The sequence below is a fragment of the Brienomyrus brachyistius genome, chromosome 16, assembly GCF_023856365.1.
Source record: "Brienomyrus brachyistius isolate T26 chromosome 16, BBRACH_0.4, whole genome shotgun sequence".
Taxonomy (NCBI): domain Eukaryota; kingdom Metazoa; phylum Chordata; class Actinopteri; order Osteoglossiformes; family Mormyridae; genus Brienomyrus; species Brienomyrus brachyistius.
Genome location: NC_064548.1, coordinates 28,275,042 through 28,298,608, shown reverse-complemented (window position 1 = coordinate 28,298,608; position 23,567 = coordinate 28,275,042). Strand labels below are relative to the sequence as shown.

Below are 23,567 nucleotides of genomic sequence, written 5' to 3'. Positions count from 1 at the left end.
GGGGAAAAATGAAACAGCTACCATCTACTCAGCCTTTCAAACTACGTTAACTGTATGCCATCAACATCAATTAATAACTCAAATGAAAAACATACATTTTTACTTTTACACAAAGCCCATTTAATTGTACAGTTAAAAGTACATACTTAGCTCAATTTAAATAAACAGATGTAAAATCATTTACAAAGTGTTTATACCTATGGACCCTGGGGGGCCCATCCAGCTAAACCCCCCCTGACCAAATACTAAACAGGCAGCATATCAAGCTGACATTTTTGAGACAATCTCTGGTACAATTGGAGATTCCGGGCCTTGCTGGGACCCCGATGCTTAAATCACTCAGCTGACTCTGGGCTTTGAAGCAGCGACGTTCCACATACTGGTACCGCATCCACCCATGCTAACACACTGAGCTACACACCAGCACAACCAGAATGGCCCCCACCTCGTGCCCTGTGCTTCCTGGAATTGGCCCCAGGCTCACTGACCCTTTAATGGATAAGCAGTTATAGAGAAGCATGGGTGGATGTTTATATAGATACTGACATTGTATCATCAGTTTAATTTAAAAGTGTGATGGTAATCAAGCATAAACCTGTGTAAGATATTCTTTCAAAGCCATAACAGGCCAAATACCTCTTTTTTGTCGCTCACTTTTAGGAAGCCATGACCCTCACAGAGACGAGCAGTGTGAAGATGGATGGCCTTTAATATACAATCCAATCCATTTCTCTATTTAATTAAATCCAATTCCATAGCTAGTCTCACATGGGCTTATGGGGGTGATATTTGAAGGGATCTGACCACCTGACACCAGCAGCAGTTGAACTGCACCCCTGACCTCCCCGAAATTTCTCATCTCCTCTCAGCTTGTGACTGCAGTAATGGAGAACATCAAAGAGGATCTCTTTGGTGAGCAGCAGGGTCACGGAATGGCTAGGACCCCGTCATTTTGATTGGGAGCACAAATTCTTACTGGGAGCCCATCATTCTAACTGGTATGACTGGGAGCCCATCATTCTGACTGGGAGTCTCTCATTCTGACTGGGAGGCCAAATTTTGACTGGGAGGCCGTCATTCTAACTGGGAGCCTGCCTTACTGACTGGGAGCTCAGACTGGGAGCTTGTCATTCTGACTGGGAGCCAGAATTCTTCCCAGTTATGTAGGTGGCACACTTGGGGGTTTTGGGTAATAGTTGTCGGTGGAGGTTTTCAACAGGGTCATGGCTGCAGGCACCTCCAGCCCTGATCAGAATACAAGTTTTAGATTCAGACGTATGTTGACAAGGACCAACATGAACTGAACGACGTAAGAGCAAAAGCTTGTGTAGGTTGCAATGCTCCGCATCAGTTTATTAGCTGATATGGTCGACCTCTGCTAATGGACATTGCTATACAAGACTGAGGGACTGATTTGTGTGTAAACAGTACATACCTGCAGCTTAATGTGGTCTTAGGTAAAGCTAATGTTCATAGTTCAATAGTCTACTATACTTATCACTCATTACTTTAGCTGAGCTGAAAACAAGGAATCTTTTTTTTTTTTTTGCTTTTCAGACAAACCCTATTCCACATAATACCTATTATTTTATGATGTTTTGTGAAATGTGTTTGCACTTAGTTGGCAGTTCTGACTTACAAACAGACTTAGAAGTGTGTTTCTGGAATAATTCTAATGAGAGAATTGTTGGATTCTTGTTCAGTCTTGTTGAGGTGCTCTACCACTGCAAGGCAACAATATTAAGTGAGAAAAAGACTGAGTAAGACAGCTGGTAGTGAACACTAAAAGATATAAATAAACAGGAAACTTTCATAGGAAGGAAGTGGCATCTGTGAGTTTTACGTGATAGTTTACAGACTATCTGTGATGGCTAATCCCTGCATGTTGTGTGACAGCCTGCCATCACCATACCTTCCGCAATAATTTGATTCTCTCAGGAATATGTCTCGACATATAAATTTTATCCCCATGCGAATCGTTATGTTACTATTTAACGTGACAACCTATTCAAGGAAAATCACGGAATGTAACTTCAAATATAAACTGTCTTTAGAGTTACATTTGCTAAATTTACTTTAAAACAGTGTATAATTCGTTACGTAAGTTATATTCAGTACAACAGGCCCCGAGCGGAAAGATGACTAAATTCTGATCAAATTACATTTTATACATTTCTCTGTCAAATTCACTTGGTATAAACCGACTATGTTAGCCGCCGAGATTAAGAATAACACGTTTTACTCTGAAATAAACCAATAGTTCTTTTCACTAAACGGATTGACTCAAGGTAACTTGTGCTCAACAAAAAAATGCCTTTATTTCAGTTTTTACCCGTATTATACAGCATCCCAGTTTACTTGTACGTTTGCGATGAAATACCCCTTTTAAGGGTAGTAACCAGCTCGTCATCTCCTGCTTTATGCCCTTAACCAGTGCGCCACCTGCTGATGCGCTATAATAATTATAATATGTTGTATAGCAAAGAGCCTGCGTGTGGTGTGTACTAAACTAAACGGAGTAAATGCACTAGGGGCACAGTGTCCCCGACGCGGGTCATTAGGTGGGGATGCGATCAGTCAGCGGTACCGAACGCCGCCCTCCGCAGCTTCCCGAAGCAAACAGGTCTGTGGTGCTGCTGCCCGTCCGGCCGCTCGGTAAATCCCATCGCCCAGTGTGTGTGTGCACTAGTCCGGCCACTTGGGCAGAAATGTGGCTGCTTAGCTACTTTTCCTGAATAATCCTTCAGGACTAAATGTCCGTGCGGCGGCCGCGCTCATGTGCGGCTGTTTTGGCAGAAGCGGAACGGAGACTCGCTCTCATCTTTTACTTTAAAAGTACGTCCGTAGTTAAAATACACATCACTGCATTAGTGGAATCATTATTAGAAATCTACGATTTAAAAAAATGTCCATTATACGGATTTCAGCTTTGTTGCCGTTATTTATGCATGTGTATAGTAACAGGAAGGTCAGAGTTGCAACTTTAAAATTACTGACGTTACGTTTCTCCCCGCGATCTGTGTTTCACACCAAGATCTATGAGGCGGCGTCCATCTACCTGCTTCACTAGCTGATGTCAGATGTTTCCTTAATACGTTGATTAACTGGGATTTGAAATGTGTTGAAATAATTCTCTGTATGTCAGGTCTTCCTTCTTCACTGGTATGTATGGTCCTGGCGGCGGAATTAAACGTTGTGTGGGCAGAATGGAGCGTAAGTGCGCTTTTATTTTTTAGAGCTTATTCATGCTTTACCACTAGTCATGTGCAGCGAAGTATATTTCTAAACGTGTACAAGCAAACACCGTCACATTAAGGTATTTATAGCAGTATGTATTTTAAATAACATAATTTTTGTTTTAGAACCCAAACAAGTATTAAGACATTGGAGTATTTTCGGTTTTATTGGCTTCTCACTGTGTTAGTTATAGTAAAATATTAAACTTTTGTTTAAATCCTGTAAATAATCTAGGTACATTAAATTATTAGCACACCTGCATGTGTAAGTAATATATACATGCCTGCACACATAAAGCATATACTCTTCAAAGCTGATCTGTGGTATTGTGTATGTTGTGCTGTCAGCCTGAATGTGGACAAGGAGTGACTGTAGGGACCTTAATCATGGTGCAGTCATTCACTGGGTTCTGTGAATTTAAGCTCTGGGTGTTAAATAGCCCATCAGACTGGGTGTTCACAGGGCAGGACGTGACAGCCAAATCCCAATAATCTTGGATTTCACTCACCTACTGCTTTACCCCTGAAAGGAGCATGATATTCCTGACATAACATTATATATAAAATTATTACATGGCTTGATTAGTCATCTTTCACTGTGTTCTTGAAGTAAAAATCTGAGTGCAGTTCTGTCCCACTCTCTCCACACTTACTCGCTACCACACTTAGCGTGCTCATTCAATGGCTTAGTGCAAGTATTCAAGGATGTCCCGTTCCTCTAATAAGCCAAGTGCAACACTCTTCACATGCACTTTATCCACGCTTTGGGAAATACTGCATGGAAACAGCCTTTTGGGTGAGCAATTAGACCACAGTGCAATGCATCAGTGACAACTGATGTTTGTATCAAACATGAAGAAGCCCACCGGTGCTGGAATGTTTGCATAGCCGAGGTTACAGCGAAAGATGGACACAAAACACAACTAAGACTAATGACAGCATAATTGTAGTGTGTCTCTTGTTTACCTCTTCAGATATAAAGTGTGTCGCAACTTTGGGCTCTTTAAATACATACGTGCACTTTGTGTCATATGTCAGCACACGTCTGCACAGTGTGTAGTATAACAGCACACTTGGCCATCAGTGTGCTGAATACGATGTGGCCCACTGCAGAACCAGGGTTGGCCACTAATAGTTTCCGTTTGGTTTCCAGACATGCTGTCACTGTTCAATTGAGACTAAATGGTGATTAATTCTCCATCAACGGAAGGAATAATTTAATGGAACAGAATTTCTCCTTAGAAAAAAGTTCAAGAATGATGTACTTAAACCGGTGGTGTAAAAATGTAGTTATGGGTCTTTGTGAAGATGAAAGGTGGGGCCTGTAGATTATGAAGGAAATCTCCCAGAAGGAACAATGCAGTTGTACATTTCTATGTATTTCTCTGTCAGGAACTTTTCTAGAAAAGTGACGTTGAGTCGCCTTGAGTTCTGGAAAAGGAAGGAAGCAAAATATTTACACAATTCACTTTGGCTTTTGGCCATAATCAAGTCAACAGATTAGGTATATTTTGTGGTATTCTGTGGTATTCTGTAAGATGACCTATAATTTATTCCTCCAGGCTTGCGTGTTCAGATTTGACGATACCATAGTGGAGATTAAGGAGATTTGCACATATTACTTTTTTAATGACCTAGATTGGAGCTGCAGTTGAATCCATTTCATAAACATGTTTGTGTGATATAATGAGTGAATTATCTTTTTTATAGTAAAAAAATGTGTTTTTTATATTCATCCATGGTGTTGAATATATGGAAAGCATTAGATACTGTGTTTGAGCCTAATGTTTCCCACTATACATGAAACCTTTATATTTGTTTACAGTTTATTCATGGTTCAGCTTTGAAAAGGAGACACTTTGGTCCCCGGTATGATGGTTAGGGCAGTCGCCTTCCAAGCAGGTGACTCAGGTTTGGTTCCCGGTATGGTGCTTTGGGCAGCCGCCTTCCAAGCAGGTGACTCAGGTTTGGTTCCCGGTACGGTGTTTAGGGCAGCCGCCTTCCAAGCAGGTGACTCAGGTTTGGTTCCCGGTACGGTGGTTAGGGCAGCCGCCTTCCAAGCAGGTGACTCGGGTTTGGTTCCTGGTATGGTGCTTTGGGCAGCCGCCTTCCAAGCAGGTGACTCAGGTTTGGTTCCCGGTACGGTGTTTAGGGCAGCCGCCTTCCAAGCAGGTGACTCAGGTTTGGTTCCCGGTACGGTGGTTAGGGCAGCCGCCTTCCAAGCAGGTGACTCAGGTTTGGTTCCCGGTACGGTGGTTAGGGCAGCCGCCTTCCAAGCAGGTGACTCAGGTTTGGTTCCCGGTACGGTGTTTAGGGCAGCCGCCTTCCAAGCAGGTGACTCAGGTTTGGTTCCCGGTACGGTGGTTAGGGCAGCCGCCTTCCAAGCAGGTGACTCAGGTTTGGTTCCCGGTACGGTGGTTAGGGCAGCCGCCTTCCAAGCAGGTGACTCAGCTTTGGTTCCCGGTACGGTGATTTGGGCAGCCGCCTTCCAAGCAGGTGACTCAGGTTTGGTTCCCGGTACGGTGGTTAGGGCAGCCGCCTTCCAAGCAGGTGACTCAGATTTGGTTCCCGGTATGGTGGTTAGGGCAGCCGCCTTCCAAATGCAGCCAAACTGATAGTTGTAATAACTTGCTAATCAACATTTCCAGTGTCACCTAAGGTAATTGTGCTCTCAACCTGCACTCAGCTGGCTGTGTTGCAACATTTCACCACAGTGTGGCGCCATTTCACCTTTCGACCTCTCAAAATTGTATTTTAAATTTGTTCGGGTGTCTTTGCTTATACTATGGATCATTTTAAAGATTTTCATGCATGTTCTACAGTAATTATTTGTTCTGTGTGTTATTTCTGAACGGATTCCTATATATCCCATCAGGAGGCAACTCCAGTTGTAAAGTAAGTGCTGAATGAATTCACACAGTATAGTACTGTACTGCTTTCACTTGTAATTGCTGTATCCCACTGGCATATGTGCATAATATAGAACTATACACGTCTCAGTGTTTTGAAGTAATAAATAAACATCTAGTTCATTTTCTTCCTTCTTATCATGATAATGTGTGGTCATTAGAAGCTAATATTGTTATAAAAATTTGAAACAGGTTAACATTTTAACATGATCCCCGATGTCCCAGGCATGACTGGTACCAGCACAGTTTCATGTCCCTGTCACCATCATGGTCAAAAAAGCCAAGAAGGATGACGTCTGTGTTTCCTTTGAAGAAGAAAAGGTATTCAGCCTGTGCACTGCTGTTTAGGAAAGAAGCCGATAGCCCTTAGACCGTGGGTTTAATTAAACTCCGTGAAATGAATTAACCAGCAGGGTGACAGGTAAAAGGATTCTTTTCACCCTCACCGGATAAACATTTCATGTGCACTGACAGTTATTAATTTGCAGAGCATTTCATTATAGTATATGATTACACTTATATGCGTTGAAAGCTAGAAGATTAAAAGGCATAGGAGGGGAAAAAAAGACAAATTATGGAAATAACAGCACCGGAAATCAAAGTGTGAACCTGTGTTTGATCTATTCTATAAATTAATTAAAATTTTCAGTTCTGTATAATAATCTGGTGCAAATTAGATGGAAATGAGATAAAATATTAATTTAGTTATCTGGGGAATCTGCCTGGAGGGGTTTTTGTAGGCTTCAGTCTGGCTGAAAATGTCGTCCATATGGCAGCTATGAGCGCTGGTCTGACTCCTGGTGGGGGGGGTGAAGTCTTCTGTGACGCGTGGCTGCGAGGGTTTGATGTGAGAGGAGCTGGATAATGAGGCTGTTGTAAGGCCCTAAGTACAGAGGGTACCCAAGGGGTAGCATACATTACGGCCGACCTTCACCGGCACCGGCTCACACGCTTCTTAGAAACCCTTTTCTCTCACGTTAGCCATTGCTATTGTGGCGACCGCAGGGCGAGTCTCTGTAACGCACGCCAGTCCTTGGCATTTAAATGAGACACGATGTCAAGGGCTCAGCCCGCCCCCCTCCCCATCGACGGCTGTAAACGTCTCGAAAGTAACGTCAGGAAATAAAGTGCAGGCATCTTCTTTTAAGCCAAAGAGAGACCTGTTGTGCTGCTGTCGTTTGGATACGGAGCTGTCCACTCCTGGAGATGCAACAGCACCCAAAATTCTGCCCTTTCTGCTTTTCACCCTGCAGATAGGTGTTGTGGTCAAAACTGCACCACAAGAAGAAAAACACCTGAAGTTCCAGCTGTCGCATCCTGTTGCTCCTCAAGAAAGCACCTTTAAAATACTCTCTACCAAGGTGAGACAACCCACCTCTTCCTGCAAAGACTCCCTTCTATTGAAAGTTTGAGCAGCAAAGTTCTTCAGGCCTGTTACTCGTTTGTACTACAGGATGTTGACTGAAGCTTAGGCAGGTCATGTGCTGAGCTCACGGGCTCCGGTGCACTTCCAGGTCCAGTTAAGTACCGCTTTGCTTGACAGTTCCTTAATCCTATATGTTTGGGTTCTGGGACTGGAAGTAGGTGTCGGGCGTATGAGCATTAGCTCGTTATTATTACCGAAATGGTACTAGCCACCAGGCAGAATGCTGCCTCCAGCATTTTTACAGATAATATGGTGATAAAATAGATAGAAACAACTTACTGTAGTTAAATGTCTAATGCCAGGTTTTTAATCAATCCTAGAATGGCAGGTGTGCAAGGGGCAGTTTCTTTCTTCGGTAATGTGAAAATGGGTGATAGCTTGGAGAATCATATTAATTAGCTGTGGATTTGCCCAAAGATTTGCTGTGCTAGTGGATAACGTTCTGGAGGTGTTCTGGAATGGAGCTGGGGATAAGTTTGTTTACTAGCTCTGGGGTGGTGTTTCCTGAGCAGTTTGATCTGCACAGTGTCAGATTGATGAGTGGTCAGAGGATGAAGGGACCAGATTCCAGAACTGAGGCCATTTATCAGGTATCAGTTGCCTCAGTTTGTTTTGGATAAAAAAACACATTTGTGTGTTCAATACATATGACTGCAAATGGCTTTGGGAGCCGACCACTGCAGACACTCATTTTGTTGACGCAATAACTCAAAAAGTATTTGACGGATATTTTTAAAACTTTGCAGACACATTTAATGGGAGACGATCTGGACCTGCTTTGACTATGAGACAAATTGCACTAAAACTGAAGCACACCACATAGTGACGGCACATGAAAGTGTAGGCACAGATCTGGTAAACCCCACTACTTTCAGACAAGTCACACAAAGTTTTAATACGGGTTTTTTGTAGAGAAAGGTGTAGGGTGGGGCTAGATATTGTAGTGGTCGGAGGTGTGTAAGGAGTAGGGAATAAATGGTGCGGGGTGAGGGAGATGGGGCCGTCTGGGGAATATGCTGTTGTCTTTCCAACAGTGTCTGGTTTTGAAATGAATAATGTCTTGGGCACTGATCATTTGAGGAGCATTGTAAGTGTTGGGTTGTTTCTGGTGAGCAAGATATATGTGTCTGAAAAAGCAGCACTGAGGGAGGCAGTTCAGAGCACAAGTACAAGTTCAGAACGGAGGTTTGCCCCCATCTGACTGTTTCCGTTTCAGTCTTTATTGTCCAATACATGCTGTGTAAAGCAATGCTTCCTTTCACTCAGGTGATGCTGTGCTGAAGATCTGTTCATACAACCAGCAAAAGGAGATTTAATATGCTTGCAGAATTTTTGTCCCTCAAAATGAAAGGTGCCATTGAAATCATTTTTTTTTTTTTTTTTACTATTTTAAATCGTTGTCTGGTGTCTATATAGAAGGTATGTGAACTTTATAACTCTGATACTCCCACTTCAGCCTCGGGACAACGTTAGCATTGTTAAAACATTTATTTTGCAACTTAGTCAACAAATGATTTTACAATGCCAGCTTTGTAATGCTGTTGTAAGCATTTTAAGAAGCTTTGTCATGCAATTAAGAACTCCAAACAGAGAGCAAGCTGAGCAGCTTGTAAATATATTGTTTGTAATGAACTCGGACTGTATCAGTAAGATTTATCTAACCAAAAATAGGCTACAGGCAGTACAGAAGCCACTTGTCAGTGTCAGTTGTTTGCTACTCCCCGGCTAACTTGGGGTACGTTTCCCAAAAGCTTTTTCACTTTCAACATTAGCACCTTACATAATTGCAATCATACGACTGAATGGTTTCAACTATGTAAGTTGCTAAGAGGAGCTGTTGGGAAACGTACCCTGAATAGGACTTACCTTCTTAGCCTACTAGTAATAAATAATCTTACATCAATGGCTGTCAGTACATACATTTTTTGCATGCTAGATGCATATGTAGAAACTGCACTCAAACCACTCGAGAGAGAAAATATATGTTGCAGGATCTATGTACCAAACTCTTCTTACTCAGCTATGCCGAAGTAATGTGAGATTTTCATTCGATGGCACCTTTAAGATGCATGCATGTATTGTGTGTATATAATGATATTTGGAAGACTTCATCTGCATCACTATACTCCCACACCTTTGTTGTTCATTAATTAGGCATTTATATGTTATACATCCATTTGGAAAAGCCTTTTATTTTGTTCTGTGGTTGTCATGCTTGGCACCTCCTCTTAACAAGAGAAACAAATATGTTTCACAGTCATTGTCCTGACAAAGGTGGTGTTAAAATATTGACTCATTTTGAAAAATGTCAATTAGTGATGTTTAACAGAATTCATGATTACCTGAATGACAGATTTTTTTTTTATGTTTATGAAAAAATGTTAAATAATAGCTTTTAGCGGTCTCTGTTCCTGTTGTTAACTGAAGTGCCCTATTTACTAGTTACTTATTGTTTGGTTAATAGCGGTACAGTGGATGAACAAAATACCTTGTAGACACACTAACAGAAACCTGAAAGGAACAGCCATTGAAACACTGCATACTGGCCCTGATTTTGCTGAAATGTCATCCATGGTCATGCAGAAACAAAATCCTCTACTGCAGGAGTGACACGGCTTGGAGCGGCTCACCTGCCGCTCACACAGATGAAGACGTTGTGTTCCCAGGAGCGCGGTGAAGCTGTTTCGGTGGGTAACGGGGCGGGTGCGCTGGCAGTGCAGCAGAAAGCTCTGCTCGTCCCCCGGCTGAGGTGAAGTATGTGAGCTTCTGAGTCTCGTTAGCACTGGGGTGTGAGCTTCCCACAGTCCGGCTGCCTGGGGGGAGCAGGGGGTCACTGCTCACAAAGCCCTGCTTGTTCCCTGGCCTGAAGGGCTCCCAGGGTTAGCCCGGCACTGAACGGGGACCTGCACAGAAGCCGCTTAGTGCAGAACCACCCTACCCCCATGCCAAACCCGCTCCCCCTGCTCAGCAGCGGCTTCTGTGGGGCTCTGTCACACTTCAAGCGGCGAAAAGCTAAATAAAATCTGTTTTTAGCACAGAGCCTTAGGATAGTGAAAGCCGTGTAGCGACTGTAGAGCTTCTGATTTGATTAGAATGGGTGACATTATTGTAGCTTTCTGGGTGAAGGTAGTGTTTTTCTACTGTTTGTGTTTCAGGTTCCTTCTGAAATAGGAAGGGGTTCTTCCCCCCCCCCCCCCCCCCCCCTCAGAGTTTGTTTAATTTGTTCTTTGAACAAAAGTTTCACTTTTCCTGCTCCCAGACTGTGACCTACTTCCCGCGTCACATTTAGTCGTATCTTGAAGAACTTTACTTGAGTGCATTCTGATGAACTCCTAGCGCTGCCTAATGACACGGGAAACGCTCAGCTGCTGAGAGCTTCTAATTTCCTTAAATTGGACGTAATAATGCTTTGAGGTATTTCTCATAATTTAAATAAATATCGCCGTACTTTTCCCCGTATGGCTGTCAGCTCCGCTGTTTTCATAAAGCGGTACAGCTGAGACCTGAACGTGGCCTGTTACCGAGGAACGTGACGCACAGCAGGCTGATTTAGCCTAATGACCATGACGGTGACAGCCCAGCGCTACCCATCGGAGTCCCCTTGCAAATCCACATCACTTCAGGTCGACTCCTGGGCCTTTCAGCTGCTCCACTCTGGTGCACAAGCCATCAGGAGGTCCTGGATATGTCAGGCCTGTCACCTTCCTTTAAGTGCAGCCACAGACATGGATGCAGATTAATATTGTATAGCCTGAAGAAGCTTTGGGACTTACTGTCGTATCAGCAGTATGTGTGCCATTACTACTGCCGTTACTATATTATTACTATATATATATATATATATATATATATATATATATATATATATGTGTGTGTGTGATATATATATATATATATATATATATATATATATATATATATATATATGTGTGTGTGTGTGTGTGTGTGTGGTCCAGGTATACCTTACCTTGTGGGGATATTACTTATGGTTCTGGTTAGGGCTGGGTAGGGATTAAGGTTGTCGTAGTTAGCGTTAACATTTCTCCAAAATGTCCCCAAAGTGCAGTAAAACCTGAAACTTCCTTAGTTTTGGGGACACTTCTTCAGGTCCCCATTTGGATAACCTCCAAAATGTCCCCAGTTTTATAAAAATCTGTGAATGCAATCAAAAAAGTAAGTGCCATAAATCTTGTATTTGGGTTGGTTGTTAATGGTTAAGGTTAGGGCTGGGTAGGGGTTAAGGGTGTTGTGATTGGGATTAGGGATTTTCCCATAGAAATGAATGGACGGTCCCCATTTAGATAGGAAGACCAACTTGTGTGTGTGGATGTATATACTAATATGTGTGTGTTTTTTCCTTCCTGTAGTGTAGCTGAACTACGGCTTAGTTACAAAATTCCCCTGTTTTTGGTTCCCGGCTTATTACTGTCTGCCATTTTTGCATTTCATTTCTATTGATCCATCCAAATTCTCGAACCACGTATCAATGTCCGGATAGCGGTGACTTACAGCCTTGCACTGGTAACACAGGGCATAAAGCAGACTATATTGTGAATTTTATTTTACTACTGGAATTTTGACCTGACTAGCACACTTCCCCATGAAGGTCTTTTCTCTATCCTCTGGGTTTTCTTAATTTAACGCAAGCCAGTTTAACTACTCAAACATCATGAATTATATATCTTGTGCCAGCGATTCCAGGATGTCTCCTAATTATATTGACACAAGACTGATTTCTGTGAAGTGTGCGCTCTTCAGTGCGATCCTGATGAGAGGCTTCCTCGCTTTGCCCTGACACCTTTTCATGTTCCCTGAGACGGGCGAGCTGTCAGAAGAATGGGGCACGCGTTCTGCTCGGCGCAGGTCTCTGCCGCAGATACCTCAATGTCAGCACTGTTGGCGGGGCCCCCAGGAGTCCATCTCTCCGCTGGCTCATTAGGTCTGATGTCTTTCCTCAGATTGAGATTAAGATGAAGAAGAGTGAAGCGACACGTTGGGAGGCACTGGAAATGGAGGGAGCCCAGGCTAACGGGAAACCATTTACTCCAAGTGAGTCCTGGAGGTGGAGTAGATCGTGAGCACTGAAGGTCCCCCTCGTCATGTAGGTCATCTGCAAATCTGAACGGATGCTAACAGATTTAGCCCTTATCAGTCTGGAAGCTCCATTTTAGCTCATAAATCACCAGTCCTGTGCTTCATTCTTCCTAAAATAATGTGACGGACAGTGGGAGAGATGGCCGGCATTTACTGGGAGATTTGTTCTTTCAGACCAGTATCCATCCTCTTCCCTTTACTCCCGTAACTGGGACAAACTGGTGGGAGACATTAAGGAGGAAGAGAAGAATGAGAAGCTGGAGAGGGACACTGCTCTGAGCAAGCTCTTCCAGCAGATCGATTCCGACAGCTCAGACGACATCAGGCGCGCCATGAGGAAGTCTTTCATTTGCTTCTTAATCATGTAGATATTTCTACACTCAAAATTTCTTATAATGTATAGGTGAAGCATTCATATATGCATTTGTTTATGGTTATTTCTGTTCCAGTCAAAGTTGGTAAAGGAGTTAATCAGCCAAAAACCAAGCAATTAAATGATTTAGACATTTTATGTGACAAACTGCTTAATTGTTTATTGAAATCTATAGAAGTGAGAATAAAAACATGTAGAGTTGACGGCAAGGTAATAATAATAAATGATTTCCTTATTTTCCCTACAAACACATTTGGGCTCGACTGATGTTTTCACATGAACAATCAGTATCAGCCAGTTGGTGGTCTGGCCCCATTCAGATGCAGTCTGGTGGGTCAATCCCCAGCACCTACTGGAAGGATGTGGGAAAAGGCAAAGGGAAGGTGAGACCCACAGATGATGTAGAGTAGAAGAAATTCTGAAGCCTTTAGCAGAAGATCACGGTGACCTCTGATGAAAATCTTAATTTGCCTGTACGGCAGCACAGACGTCTGTGTGAAGCAGAAAGCTCTGAGGTCACTTCTGGGCTCCTTCTTCACCTTAACTCACGTGTTAGCAGGCTTGTATATTTCAGAGCTCTTCTCTCACTGAAGGTACATCCATGGATTTTCTAATGGCAATTTAAAAAGCTTATAAATATGAAAACATCCCGTCTTTTGCCTGTACAGTATTTGTCACAAATCCAAGCACTTTTTCATTATCTAACTTTATGTTAAAAAATACTTAGTTCTGAATCTAGCAGTTGTCAACTTCATTGTACATTTAAAATGAAATCATAATTACTCTTAAATTACAAATCTGCTTTGAATAGGAGCTGTCCCTTAAAATGCATACATATGTTTGCTACAAAGAATCAACTTCTATGACCATTAAATGTTTAATGCCATTTCCCATCGATCAGACAGAGCTGTCAACATCAGTTAAAAGTTCTGCTGGCATTGTCCACATGTCAAGTCATGACAAGAAGAAACTCTCAGATTAATTGTACAGTTCCTGTATTGAACTGTGCAGCCATAAGCTATATTTATGCATCATTCATGGAGCGTTGAAAGTCGCACATAATGCAAATTTACATTGTCAGTTTTGCGATGCATTATGCTTTTGTACATAAGCAAAGGGCAGGGATTGTGATATGCATAAACATTTATGCACTCAACCCTAAATTGGTATATACTGTATATTCTGTACTGCATGTAGGTGTCATTTGGTCTTCGGTACAAATCACTCTATGGCCAGAAAAATGACTTAAGCACGATCATATTTCGGGATTTAAGGCATAGTTACTACACTACCATCCGAAGTACAGTGTCCATACTGCACATCATCTCCAGTAGAAATGGAAATACAATATATACCAATAAAATAGGTGTGTGAAGGACAGTCAGGGATAGAGCAGGGCTTTATTAATAGATCAAAGGGACATGTGGGAATCTACAGTTCTCATATAAGCAGCCATTGCAGAAACAGTATGTATTCGCCAATATGGTTTACAGGCCCAGTCAAAAGAAAGGGATGAACAACGGAAGTTCCTGTAAGGTAAGAAGGCTGCTGGCCCTTGGGGTGTTTGCATTGGGCCTTACAGACACAGCTCTCCTCTTGTTTACACTGAGAAGGCACAAATGCAGACCCTTGTATTAAAATACAGGTAAGATGGTGCTGGCTGCATGGACTGCGATGCCTGCATGAGGGCATCACACGACACCCAGGATGCGGCCCGCCCACCAATAGCAGGGCATGATCATCCTGCAAGCCACGCGGCAGCCTTGGTACTCATAGGGCCATGGGGAGTAGCCTCCCAGGGGCTCGCAGATCCTCTGGCAGTGAGTGTAGCTGCGTCTGCATTCATTGCAACAGATTCCCAGATGGTCCAGCATGGGGTCGAAGGTCATGGTACCCTCCTCTCCCTCCAGATTGCGCTGTCAAATTTCAGGAGAGGAAATAATGTCATTGTGTGCTACAGAATAGCTCAGGCACCATAAAATCAGTGTAATGCTTATGCATATAGTTTACATTTACATTCCAGTTTGGAATAGGAAAATAGAGGAATCTTAATCTTTTTAAAATGTGCAGTTCCTTTCCGATGGCGTTTTTTAAGCTAATAAAATTAGATAAATTCCCACGTGTGATTTTCATCCATCATTCCATCAAATTTTTCATCACTCAAATTTTTTGTTACTAAAAAAGAAGCCCTCCAGAGAAGTGCAGGGGCAAACTTATGGATAAATACTCATAGCATCCACCGCAGACAGCCACACCAGGGATGCTGTCCTGTGTTCCCACAACCCTTATATTTTTCATGTGGCGCTGCTCACATGATAAGGGTTTTCTGGGTTAAAGGTCGGCTGCTCCCTCTCCTGCTCGTTCTCGGGGCGTCCCCTGCTGCGGCTCCTGTTACGCTGCGTCTGACGCTTCGCTCGCATGACGTCCCGTTTCTTCCTCTGTATGTCTAAAACACAGTAAGCAAAGAGCAGCTACAGTGGCTCACCAGTAAGCCCTATGCAGGGCTCCTGTTAGGGGCCCCTCCTGTGCACACTGCCTTGGGACAATTCATTATAATGTCCTGGTCACCTGGTTGCAGTTTTACATCTATATGTCTTCATAATTGTGAAAGGTACACAAGAGTAATAAGTAAAAGCTGAGCTGATACCTTTATCTAATACCTTTATCATGGTGTCATTCACCGTGTTTCTTTATGAAGATTTTCTAACACTTTTAGGCATTTTTTACATACTGCCCCTGAAGGGGAATTTCCCCCGGATAACCAGAGATGCCAGACGGAGCCATGCAGAGCTTAAGGGGCTGTACCTTTAGTGTAAGTGGGACGAAGCCAAAAAATGGGAAGGTCTCCACACAGGTCCAAGATTTTGGAGCTCAGGAAACTGCTGTCCTTAAGCGGCTGGTCTGCAGCCACCCAGATCAGAGAGTCTTCGTCAAACTTGACTGGCATGATCTCATCCTCCTAAAAGGATTATGCATCTCATCAGCGGCTACTTGTGAAAATGGCATAAATTTGCACTAGATCACAGGAAAAAGCCAATACATTTCAGGAGAGGGTTTCAAATATTTTCACCCATGTTTATTTTTTCATTAAAACAGAAATCAAGCACACCATTAAAACTACATTCCCTTTGGTCATGGCAATTATATGAATAATTCATGCACATGTTTGGTAATTTAAATGAAAATCCAGTGCATTTGACATATTTTCCAAAGGTTACAAGTAACTCTGTAAAAGGTCAAGGAAATACTGCATGGGCGGCTACGTGACGCAGAAATACTCCACGAGCGGCTACGTGACGCAGAAATACTGCAAGGGCGGCTACGTGACGCAGAAATACTGCACGAGCGGCTACGTGACGCAGAAATACTGCAAGGGCGGCTACGTGACGCAGAAATACTCCACAGGCGGCTATGTAATATATAACAAAAATCCACAGTATATGACGAGAATATGAAGAGTGAATTACTCAAAAGGCTGCAACAGCGCAGAAGGGCAAAGAAATTAAACATTGGAAAACTTTAGCTTTTTACATTTCGGATTTCCATTCTTCTTTTCCAGATCGTTCCCAAATGATGACTTTTTAAAAGTTCTAAATACAGCCATTAAAAAGCTCCTTTTGGGTGACGTTCCAACCTACCAGATCGAACATCAATGAGTCCTTGTTCAGCGTTTCCACCTGCGGGAGGTGTGCTTTACCTTGGGTCTTTATGTAACATTTCTCCCCACCAGAGAACCTAATTCCAGTGATGCCCTGTTAAAAATGTTGAGGATATTAAATTACTGGAAAATATAGTATATGCTCAAATGCTGTGCATTTAAGAAATAACAATAATTATTTAAAAAGAACACTGCAATCTCCACTTTTGTGCACAAGAGAAAAAACTGTCAAAACTCACAATGTGAAAATCGTGAACTTCCACTGCTTCGTCGTTCCCACTTCCCGTTACGAACCTCTCCAAATTATTCTCGGAATCGATTTCCATGGATCCCTCCTCGACTTTTCCATTAACACTCATGCTGTAGTGAACATTGTACACCTGTTGATAATACCAGCAGTCCATCTAAATATCGTTCCAACATGAAATATTTGCCTATTTCTGTGTTTTCCTTCACAACATTTCAGGTGATGGCAGAACTGATCATAATAATTTAGACAACACTTGACGCACTTTGTGTTATTATATTACGGTGTTTATAGATTTTGATTGGACAACTGGCACCACGCTTCAGTCTTTTACGTTATCCAGGTTTCCAGACACCAAAAATTCAAGCCTAAGCAATTCAGCTAAACGAAACTGCTGACATTAAAATATTGATAGGCCTAACAGACAAACGTATAAAACAGCTCTTCCAGATAGCTTGAGTTAAGGCTGTTGTAATACCTATAATAACTGGTGACAAAATAAAGATGAACATTTTTGGTACGGTTTGTAACTTTTAATGGTCTATTAAATAATCGATTAAACGATTCAATAATTTCATTGATGCAATTAAGTTAAATGAAATAGGAAAAATAAAGGGAGTTTGATGCAATTACGAAACGCGTTGAATGCATAAAATTGTAGACGGGTATAAGCAATGGACGGTCACACCTCTCGATCCTAGGGTTACGAGGAGACCATCTGCATGCTGGTCGGATTAAGTCGCTTAATCATCCATCTCTCTACCAAGGTTCTGTGAGAGCCGTGTGTAGAAACATAGAAGGAGATATACAGCAGAAAGACGACCTTACGTGTTTATCGGTAACTTTCCAAAAGTAAAAAGCACCAATAGCTCCGAAAAGCAGCAAGATCGCTCCGGTGATCAGCAGCGCCGCTCCTATCTTCAGAAGGCGGCTACTGCCGGAGAGCTTCCCGGTCACCGCAGCATAAGCCTTCGGAAAGAAGGGCTCGAAACATTAAAAGCGGCATCAGCTGATCAACACGCTCTTAACGTACATTTCATCTAGAGCTGCAATCATACATGAGATATCGCTCTTCATTTGCATTTTTCCGATACCTTAATTTGTCATTTTAAATATAAATTGCGTGAACTGGGTAATTGCTTCTGACTCGTTACACCTCATATTAAGGCAGAAGACTTTGGGAAGGCTCCAAGCATTTCCTTGTGGAAAATCCACATCAGCTACTATCATTTTTTGTCATGTAGAAAAATATACATAAAAATAAGCATTTCTTGAGATATCTGTAACAGTAAAATTAACTTCCCTTAATAAACAGTCCAAACTTTTGAAAAGACTTACAGGAGGCAAAAACTGTTCCACGTCGTCAGGTCCAGCCATTGCGATGGGAGTTTTCTCTGTGGTGCCTGACATGCCTGCGTTTGAGGCTCCAGTACACCCATTACACCAGTGCTTCACTTACGCACCTCCCCAGCAGCGCTGCCAGTGACGACGCACATATGAACCGGCCTAGAAGCTTGTCGTGTAAGTTGTCCCCTAAAAACAATGGATTTGTTTTTCTTTCGCTGGCGGCTTTAATGTGAACCGTATAAATATATACATATAAAACATTAAATACTCCATGATTTTTTTTCCCTCAGATGTCTTGGGTCACCTCGAGTGCAGCTGTAGCAGTTCTTACAAACTGGTTAAAAGTTAAGTGCCTATACTTTAACACATAGGTGTCCGTAGGTGAGCGCAAGGATTTCGTGCCTCAGCCAAAAGTATACGTAACGAATGGACAGTTGCTGTGAAAACTATAATTTCATTACAATCTCTGTGTGTAATGCAACGTGCAAGTCGACGCTAAATATATGCTTGATGACAAAGTGAACTGATGGCAACCGGTGATTGAACAATGTCACACCAATCAGTGGCACTTAATGACGAAAACGAGACTGTTGCATACATGCCATTAAATAACGAGTCCCTGGATGCCTACAAATGAATGCATGATCTGTCTGTGACTGCCGTAGCAACAGCACCACCCTCCGTCTCTGTCAAAACGGGGGGTGGGGGGGGGCAAAGCATTGCTTTCAGCGGAATACCAAGACCGGAGACCTTTTTGCGTTCTGAATGTAAAATAAACAAGATTTGACCATTTATTTTCAGCAAATTGTCATGAAGGCGTAAACAAATATAAACACATTAATGTTAAAAATCCACATCTTTCTCTGCTTCATACGGGGTTTGTCCATACTGAAAACCTAAGGAAGTGTGGTTGCAGTCGCAATTGTTTCATTAAAAGCATGCTTTTAAAACAAATATTTCATTTACAGTTGCATTTTGTCTTACAAAAATATACTATATGTACAAAAATTTGCATAATATACATAGTATTGTTCATACAAGTGACTGGATGCAATCGACTTACATTAATATAAATTAAATACCTCAAAGCCCTCAAGTGAGATACTTTATTTCCACTAGACATTGTCAAAAACGCCTGAAATTTGACTAAACCGTTAAACATTATTTGTCGGACAGCGCGTTGTAGAGGGGGAGAACACCGGAAGGGGGCTCTCATTAGTTCCTTGTGCCCTGACAGGCTGCTGTGGTGAAACTAGAACATGGTCATAATCTCTGTGCTGAACTTTCTCATACACGCTTTGCAAACCAACTGTCTTCGGTATGTGCGCTTGGTAACAGTTGTCTCTCCTATGCGCGTCCCGTGGGAGAGACGCAGTCTTGGCAAAGCAGCTGCCGTTAGCGCGGGATGCCGAAGGGCTCCAGCACCGGTCCGAGTGGCCCAGGATCTTGCACTCGCTCGTACACGCCCACAGACCTGCGAGGACAGCGGTTAACATCGTTACTACTGCTGCTGCATACAACAGTAGAGATCGCATTCATTTATGCAGGATGTTTAAAATACCGAGATCAGAAGTGATATTCATTCCTAGGTGTGTGGGTCATGGTTACTGGAGTTACATTAAAAATACATTAAATACCCCAACGGTAGGTACGAGCATGTATCTATGCAATCTTAAATTAAAGATTAAATGTAAGCACATGCAGGCTTACGGTCAGAAACGGACGTTATATGTTATAAATATATTTATAAATTTGAACGAAGCATAAACTTACTGATTGATATTGTAATTGCCGACAACTAACACGGGCGTCTATTAGACTAGTAGCATATTTATTATTATTATTATTATTATTGTTATTATTATTATTATTATTATTGTTGTTGTTAAAAAACAGCAGAAATATGCCAACATATTGCCAGCAGTCTATACTACGCTATACATTCTTTTGCGCCCACCTTTCTGAATGTTTTGGGGACAGTCCTTTTTTAGTCCATCTCCACTTATATCTGAATCACTGTCGTTGAAATCGCTGTCTCCCTTCCCACTGTCTTTTCCGCTGAACTGGGGGTCTCTGCCTGAGATGGCAGAGTACGAGTTGCCCTTCCATATTGCCATTGGCTTTGCAGCTTCTTTTCCGTACCCAGGAAGCGTAGAGTATCCCTGTGAGGAGAGAGCCGGGGATTATCAGCATCAGGATAAATATACAGCACATGAGCTGATAACCATGGCATAGTCGAAATTACATACCTCCAGCTTGACACCTCGCATCCTGTTTTCAGGATCGTAAGTCCGCGTCCTTTCGTTTCCATTTTCAGAACAGGATCGCACGTTATTGTCCGTGTCGGATTTAGTGGAAAACGTGTGGCTCTCAAACACGTCGCCATTGTGATTTAAGATCAGAGAGTCGCTGCCCATATCCTCCTTCTCTAATTGCGGCATATCCAAACCTTCTGGGAAGCCGCTTTTTCTCAGCCTCTTCCGCTGGTTGCAGGTCGTTGCGATCAAGATGATGGCGAGCAGGAGGATGGAGCAACTCCCTGCCAGAACGAGAATTAGCACCGTTGAAGTGTCCCATCGCATGAAGTCGTCTTTATTATTCCGCTTAAGAGTGGTGCGGCGGCCTGTGGGGGCTCCGGCAGTGACGGCGAAGCGGATATTGGCGGCCGATGTCAGCGAAGGTCTCCCGTTGTCACTGACCGTTACTGTGATTTGCAAGCTTTCGTTAACATCATAGTTCAGTGCATGCTTTAAATATATATCCCCCGTGGATCTGTTGATGGAAAATAACGAACCTTCCCCGTTAACAATTTTGTAAGACAGTTCTGCGTTTGCCCCCTCGTCGTCGTCTTTAGCTTTTATCTGGGTTACAATATAACCTGAAGGTGCATCTTTTGGTAGCAAGAGTTCGGCGGATCCGTTTTTTAGGGTGGGTTGCGTGATGGAAGGTGCGTTGTCATTTTGATCAACTATCTTTAGGTTGATGGCTGCCTTGCTGTGAAGCTGTGGCGAGCCCCCGTCGGCCGCTTGCACTTGCAGCGACAGCTGCTTCATCACTTCGTAGTTGAAACTTCTCAGTGCATAGATTGCACCCGTGCTGGGGTCAAGGGACACAAAGGTAGCCACCGGAGACCCCATGACATAAGAATCCAAAAGTCTATAAATAACTTTGCCATTCTGCCCCAGATCCAGATCTCTGGCCACGACAGTGGTGATACACGCGCCGGGCGCGTTATTTTCCGCTATGGAAACTTCGTACACTTGTTTGCTGAAGAGAGGGGCGTTGTCGTTCTCGTCGCTTAGCCGAATAGTGTACTGCGTTATTGTTCTGAAAGGCGGCGATCCCAGATCTTCGGCAACTACCGTTAAGTTGTATTCTGCAATTTTTTCCCTGTCTAGGGGCGCCGTGGTGACAATCATATAGCTGTCTTCGTATGCCTGCTGAAGTTTGAAATGATCGTGCCCGTACAGCGTGCAGTGAACCTGTCCGTTTGCCCCGGAGTCTCTATCCGAGGTGCTGATCAGAGCGACGAAGCTGTCTTTGGCCGCAGCCTCTGTAATGTACGCAATACCTGCCGTGATGGAAGTCATGGGTGTGATACTAATTTCTGGAGCATTGTCATTAACATCTTGCACTTGAATAATTATTTTGCACGTAGACGGCGTCGGATTGGCACCTAAATCATATGCTTGTATGTCTAATTCAAAGGTTTTCTTTGTCTCGAAATCGACTGGATTTTCAAGTGTTAATCTACCAGTTTTACGATCCACTTTGAAAAGTTGCCGTATCTCGGCAGATACGTGATTTCCAAATGCATAAACAACCTCACCGTTTAAGCCCTCGTCGGGATCAACTGCATTTAGATCCAGCAAAAGAAGCCCAACCGGTGCGTCTTCGAATAAGTCAACAGATACGTTACTCTGTTCGAAAATCGGACTGTTGTCGTTGAAATCTTTGACTTTGACGTTTATTTTTGTAGTACCAGACCTGGAAGGGTTTCCTCCATCGACAGCAACAAGCTCGAGAAGATGAAATGACTGAGTCTCCCTGTCAAGCTCTTTCATTAGCACCAACTCCGCATATTTAACCCCATCTGCTCTGATGAGCACATCAATAGTGAAATGACTGTTTACTGAAATTTGGTAGCTTTGAATGTAGTTTGCGCCCACGTCTTCATCCACGGCAACATCTAAAGGGACTCGGAGCCCAAGCGCTGCGTTTTCAGAAATCTCTATGGTCGATTCCTTGTTGGGGAACTCGGGAGAGTTGTCGTTGATGTCCTTTACTTCAACTTCAACGTGGATTAATTTAAACTGCTCTTTGGAGAAATAGACAACGTCGAAAGCGATGAGACACTGGAGAGAATTCTTACACATTCTCTCTCTGTCTATCCGCTCGCCAATGGTAAGATGCCCGTCGCTTTCTCTCAGTCTGATAAAAGAAGCGTTGAACTGTTTCATCATCCTGAAACTGGTTTTGGTATCCAGGCCGGCATTTAAGAACATGTCCTTGGCAAGGTTCCCAATCACCGTATCAGGAGCGTCTTCTTCGTAGGTTTGGTATTTCATTGTCTTTCCCGCAGAGAAAGCGGGTAAGACGACCAGCGTATACATTAAGGTGAAACTGAACATCCACCTATGCCACACAGTTAAAATACCTCCCAGTCTTTTTGAAAACATATTCATTAGTTGACTTTTGTTTAAATAAAAAAGTTACCTATGCATTTAAGCCGACGCAACTAACTAACTCTTCCTTAACTGTCCCCGGTTGGAAAGGCGGATTCTGTAATACGGGAAGAAAGTTGCCGAGTAACCCGGACGGCAGCTCTGCCTTCCGCAAACTCTGCCAACTGCAGTGTGGGACACATTTATAGACAGCCGCATGCAAATGACGTGATGTGCGGCCAATCGCCTGCTTTAAAATAGCGACTTTTATAAAAACGTATAAGCTTATTTTGATGTTCATTGAATGCGCAATTAACACTCTATATATGCGTGTGTATAGAATTTTTTCTTATTCATTTTATACTGCTTTCATTCCATGAATAACATTTCTGATTAAATGAACCAATTATGTAGAGAAATTATCAAGACAGACAACTAATGCAATAGCATTATTATTAATAATTACTATTATTATCATTATTAATTTCAACGCTGGAAAACATTCTCCTACACTTGACAGGTCACTACCCCACGTTACTGTTTTGTCCCTCTTTATAATCTAATAAACTAATTCATGTCGACTAAAATATTGGATTAATTAGAAGCGCGGTTT

The 23,567-nt window shown here is 42.7% G+C and overlaps 3 protein-coding genes across 4 annotated transcripts; 1 reads left to right on the top strand and 2 right to left on the bottom strand.

Moving 5' to 3' along the window:
• Nucleotides 1-2,563: 2,563 nt before the first annotated feature.
• Nucleotides 2,564-13,039, top strand: LOC125710355 (protein SGT1 homolog). Its single transcript, XM_048979951.1, has 7 exons — nucleotides 2,564-2,655; nucleotides 3,146-3,213; nucleotides 6,112-6,131; nucleotides 6,371-6,466; nucleotides 7,399-7,506; nucleotides 12,530-12,620; nucleotides 12,840-13,039. The coding sequence occupies exons 4-7, from the start codon at nucleotides 6,413-6,415 to the stop codon at nucleotides 13,031-13,033; spliced, it is 447 nt and encodes a 148-aa protein (XP_048835908.1). The 5' UTR covers nucleotides 2,564-2,655; nucleotides 3,146-3,213; nucleotides 6,112-6,131; nucleotides 6,371-6,412; the 3' UTR covers nucleotides 13,034-13,039.
• Nucleotides 13,040-13,171: 132 nt separating this feature from the next.
• cnmd (chondromodulin) lies at nucleotides 13,172-18,396 on the bottom strand. The gene is made up of 7 exons (XM_048979950.1): nucleotides 18,282-18,396; nucleotides 17,772-17,912; nucleotides 16,936-17,076; nucleotides 16,677-16,790; nucleotides 15,844-15,997; nucleotides 15,351-15,484; nucleotides 13,172-14,954 (listed from the first exon to the last, which is right to left on the bottom strand). The coding sequence occupies exons 1-7, from the start codon at nucleotides 18,351-18,353 to the stop codon at nucleotides 14,730-14,732; spliced, it is 981 nt and encodes a 326-aa protein (XP_048835907.1). The 5' UTR covers nucleotides 18,354-18,396; the 3' UTR covers nucleotides 13,172-14,729.
• Nucleotides 18,397-19,058: 662 nt separating this feature from the next.
• On the bottom strand, nucleotides 19,059-23,115 carry LOC125710324 (protocadherin-8-like). 2 transcript variants are annotated; one of them, XM_048979911.1, is made up of 4 exons: nucleotides 22,120-23,115; nucleotides 20,540-21,861; nucleotides 20,248-20,452; nucleotides 19,059-19,764 (listed from the first exon to the last, which is right to left on the bottom strand). In XM_048979911.1, exons 1-4 carry the CDS (start codon nucleotides 22,973-22,975, stop codon nucleotides 19,445-19,447), a joined length of 2,703 nt encoding a protein of 900 aa, XP_048835868.1. In that variant the 5' UTR covers nucleotides 22,976-23,115; the 3' UTR covers nucleotides 19,059-19,444. The 2 variants fall into 2 exon arrangements, with proteins under 2 accessions (XP_048835868.1, XP_048835867.1); XM_048979910.1 differs by having other exon boundaries at nucleotides 20,540-23,115.
• Nucleotides 23,116-23,567: the final 452 nt, after the last annotated feature.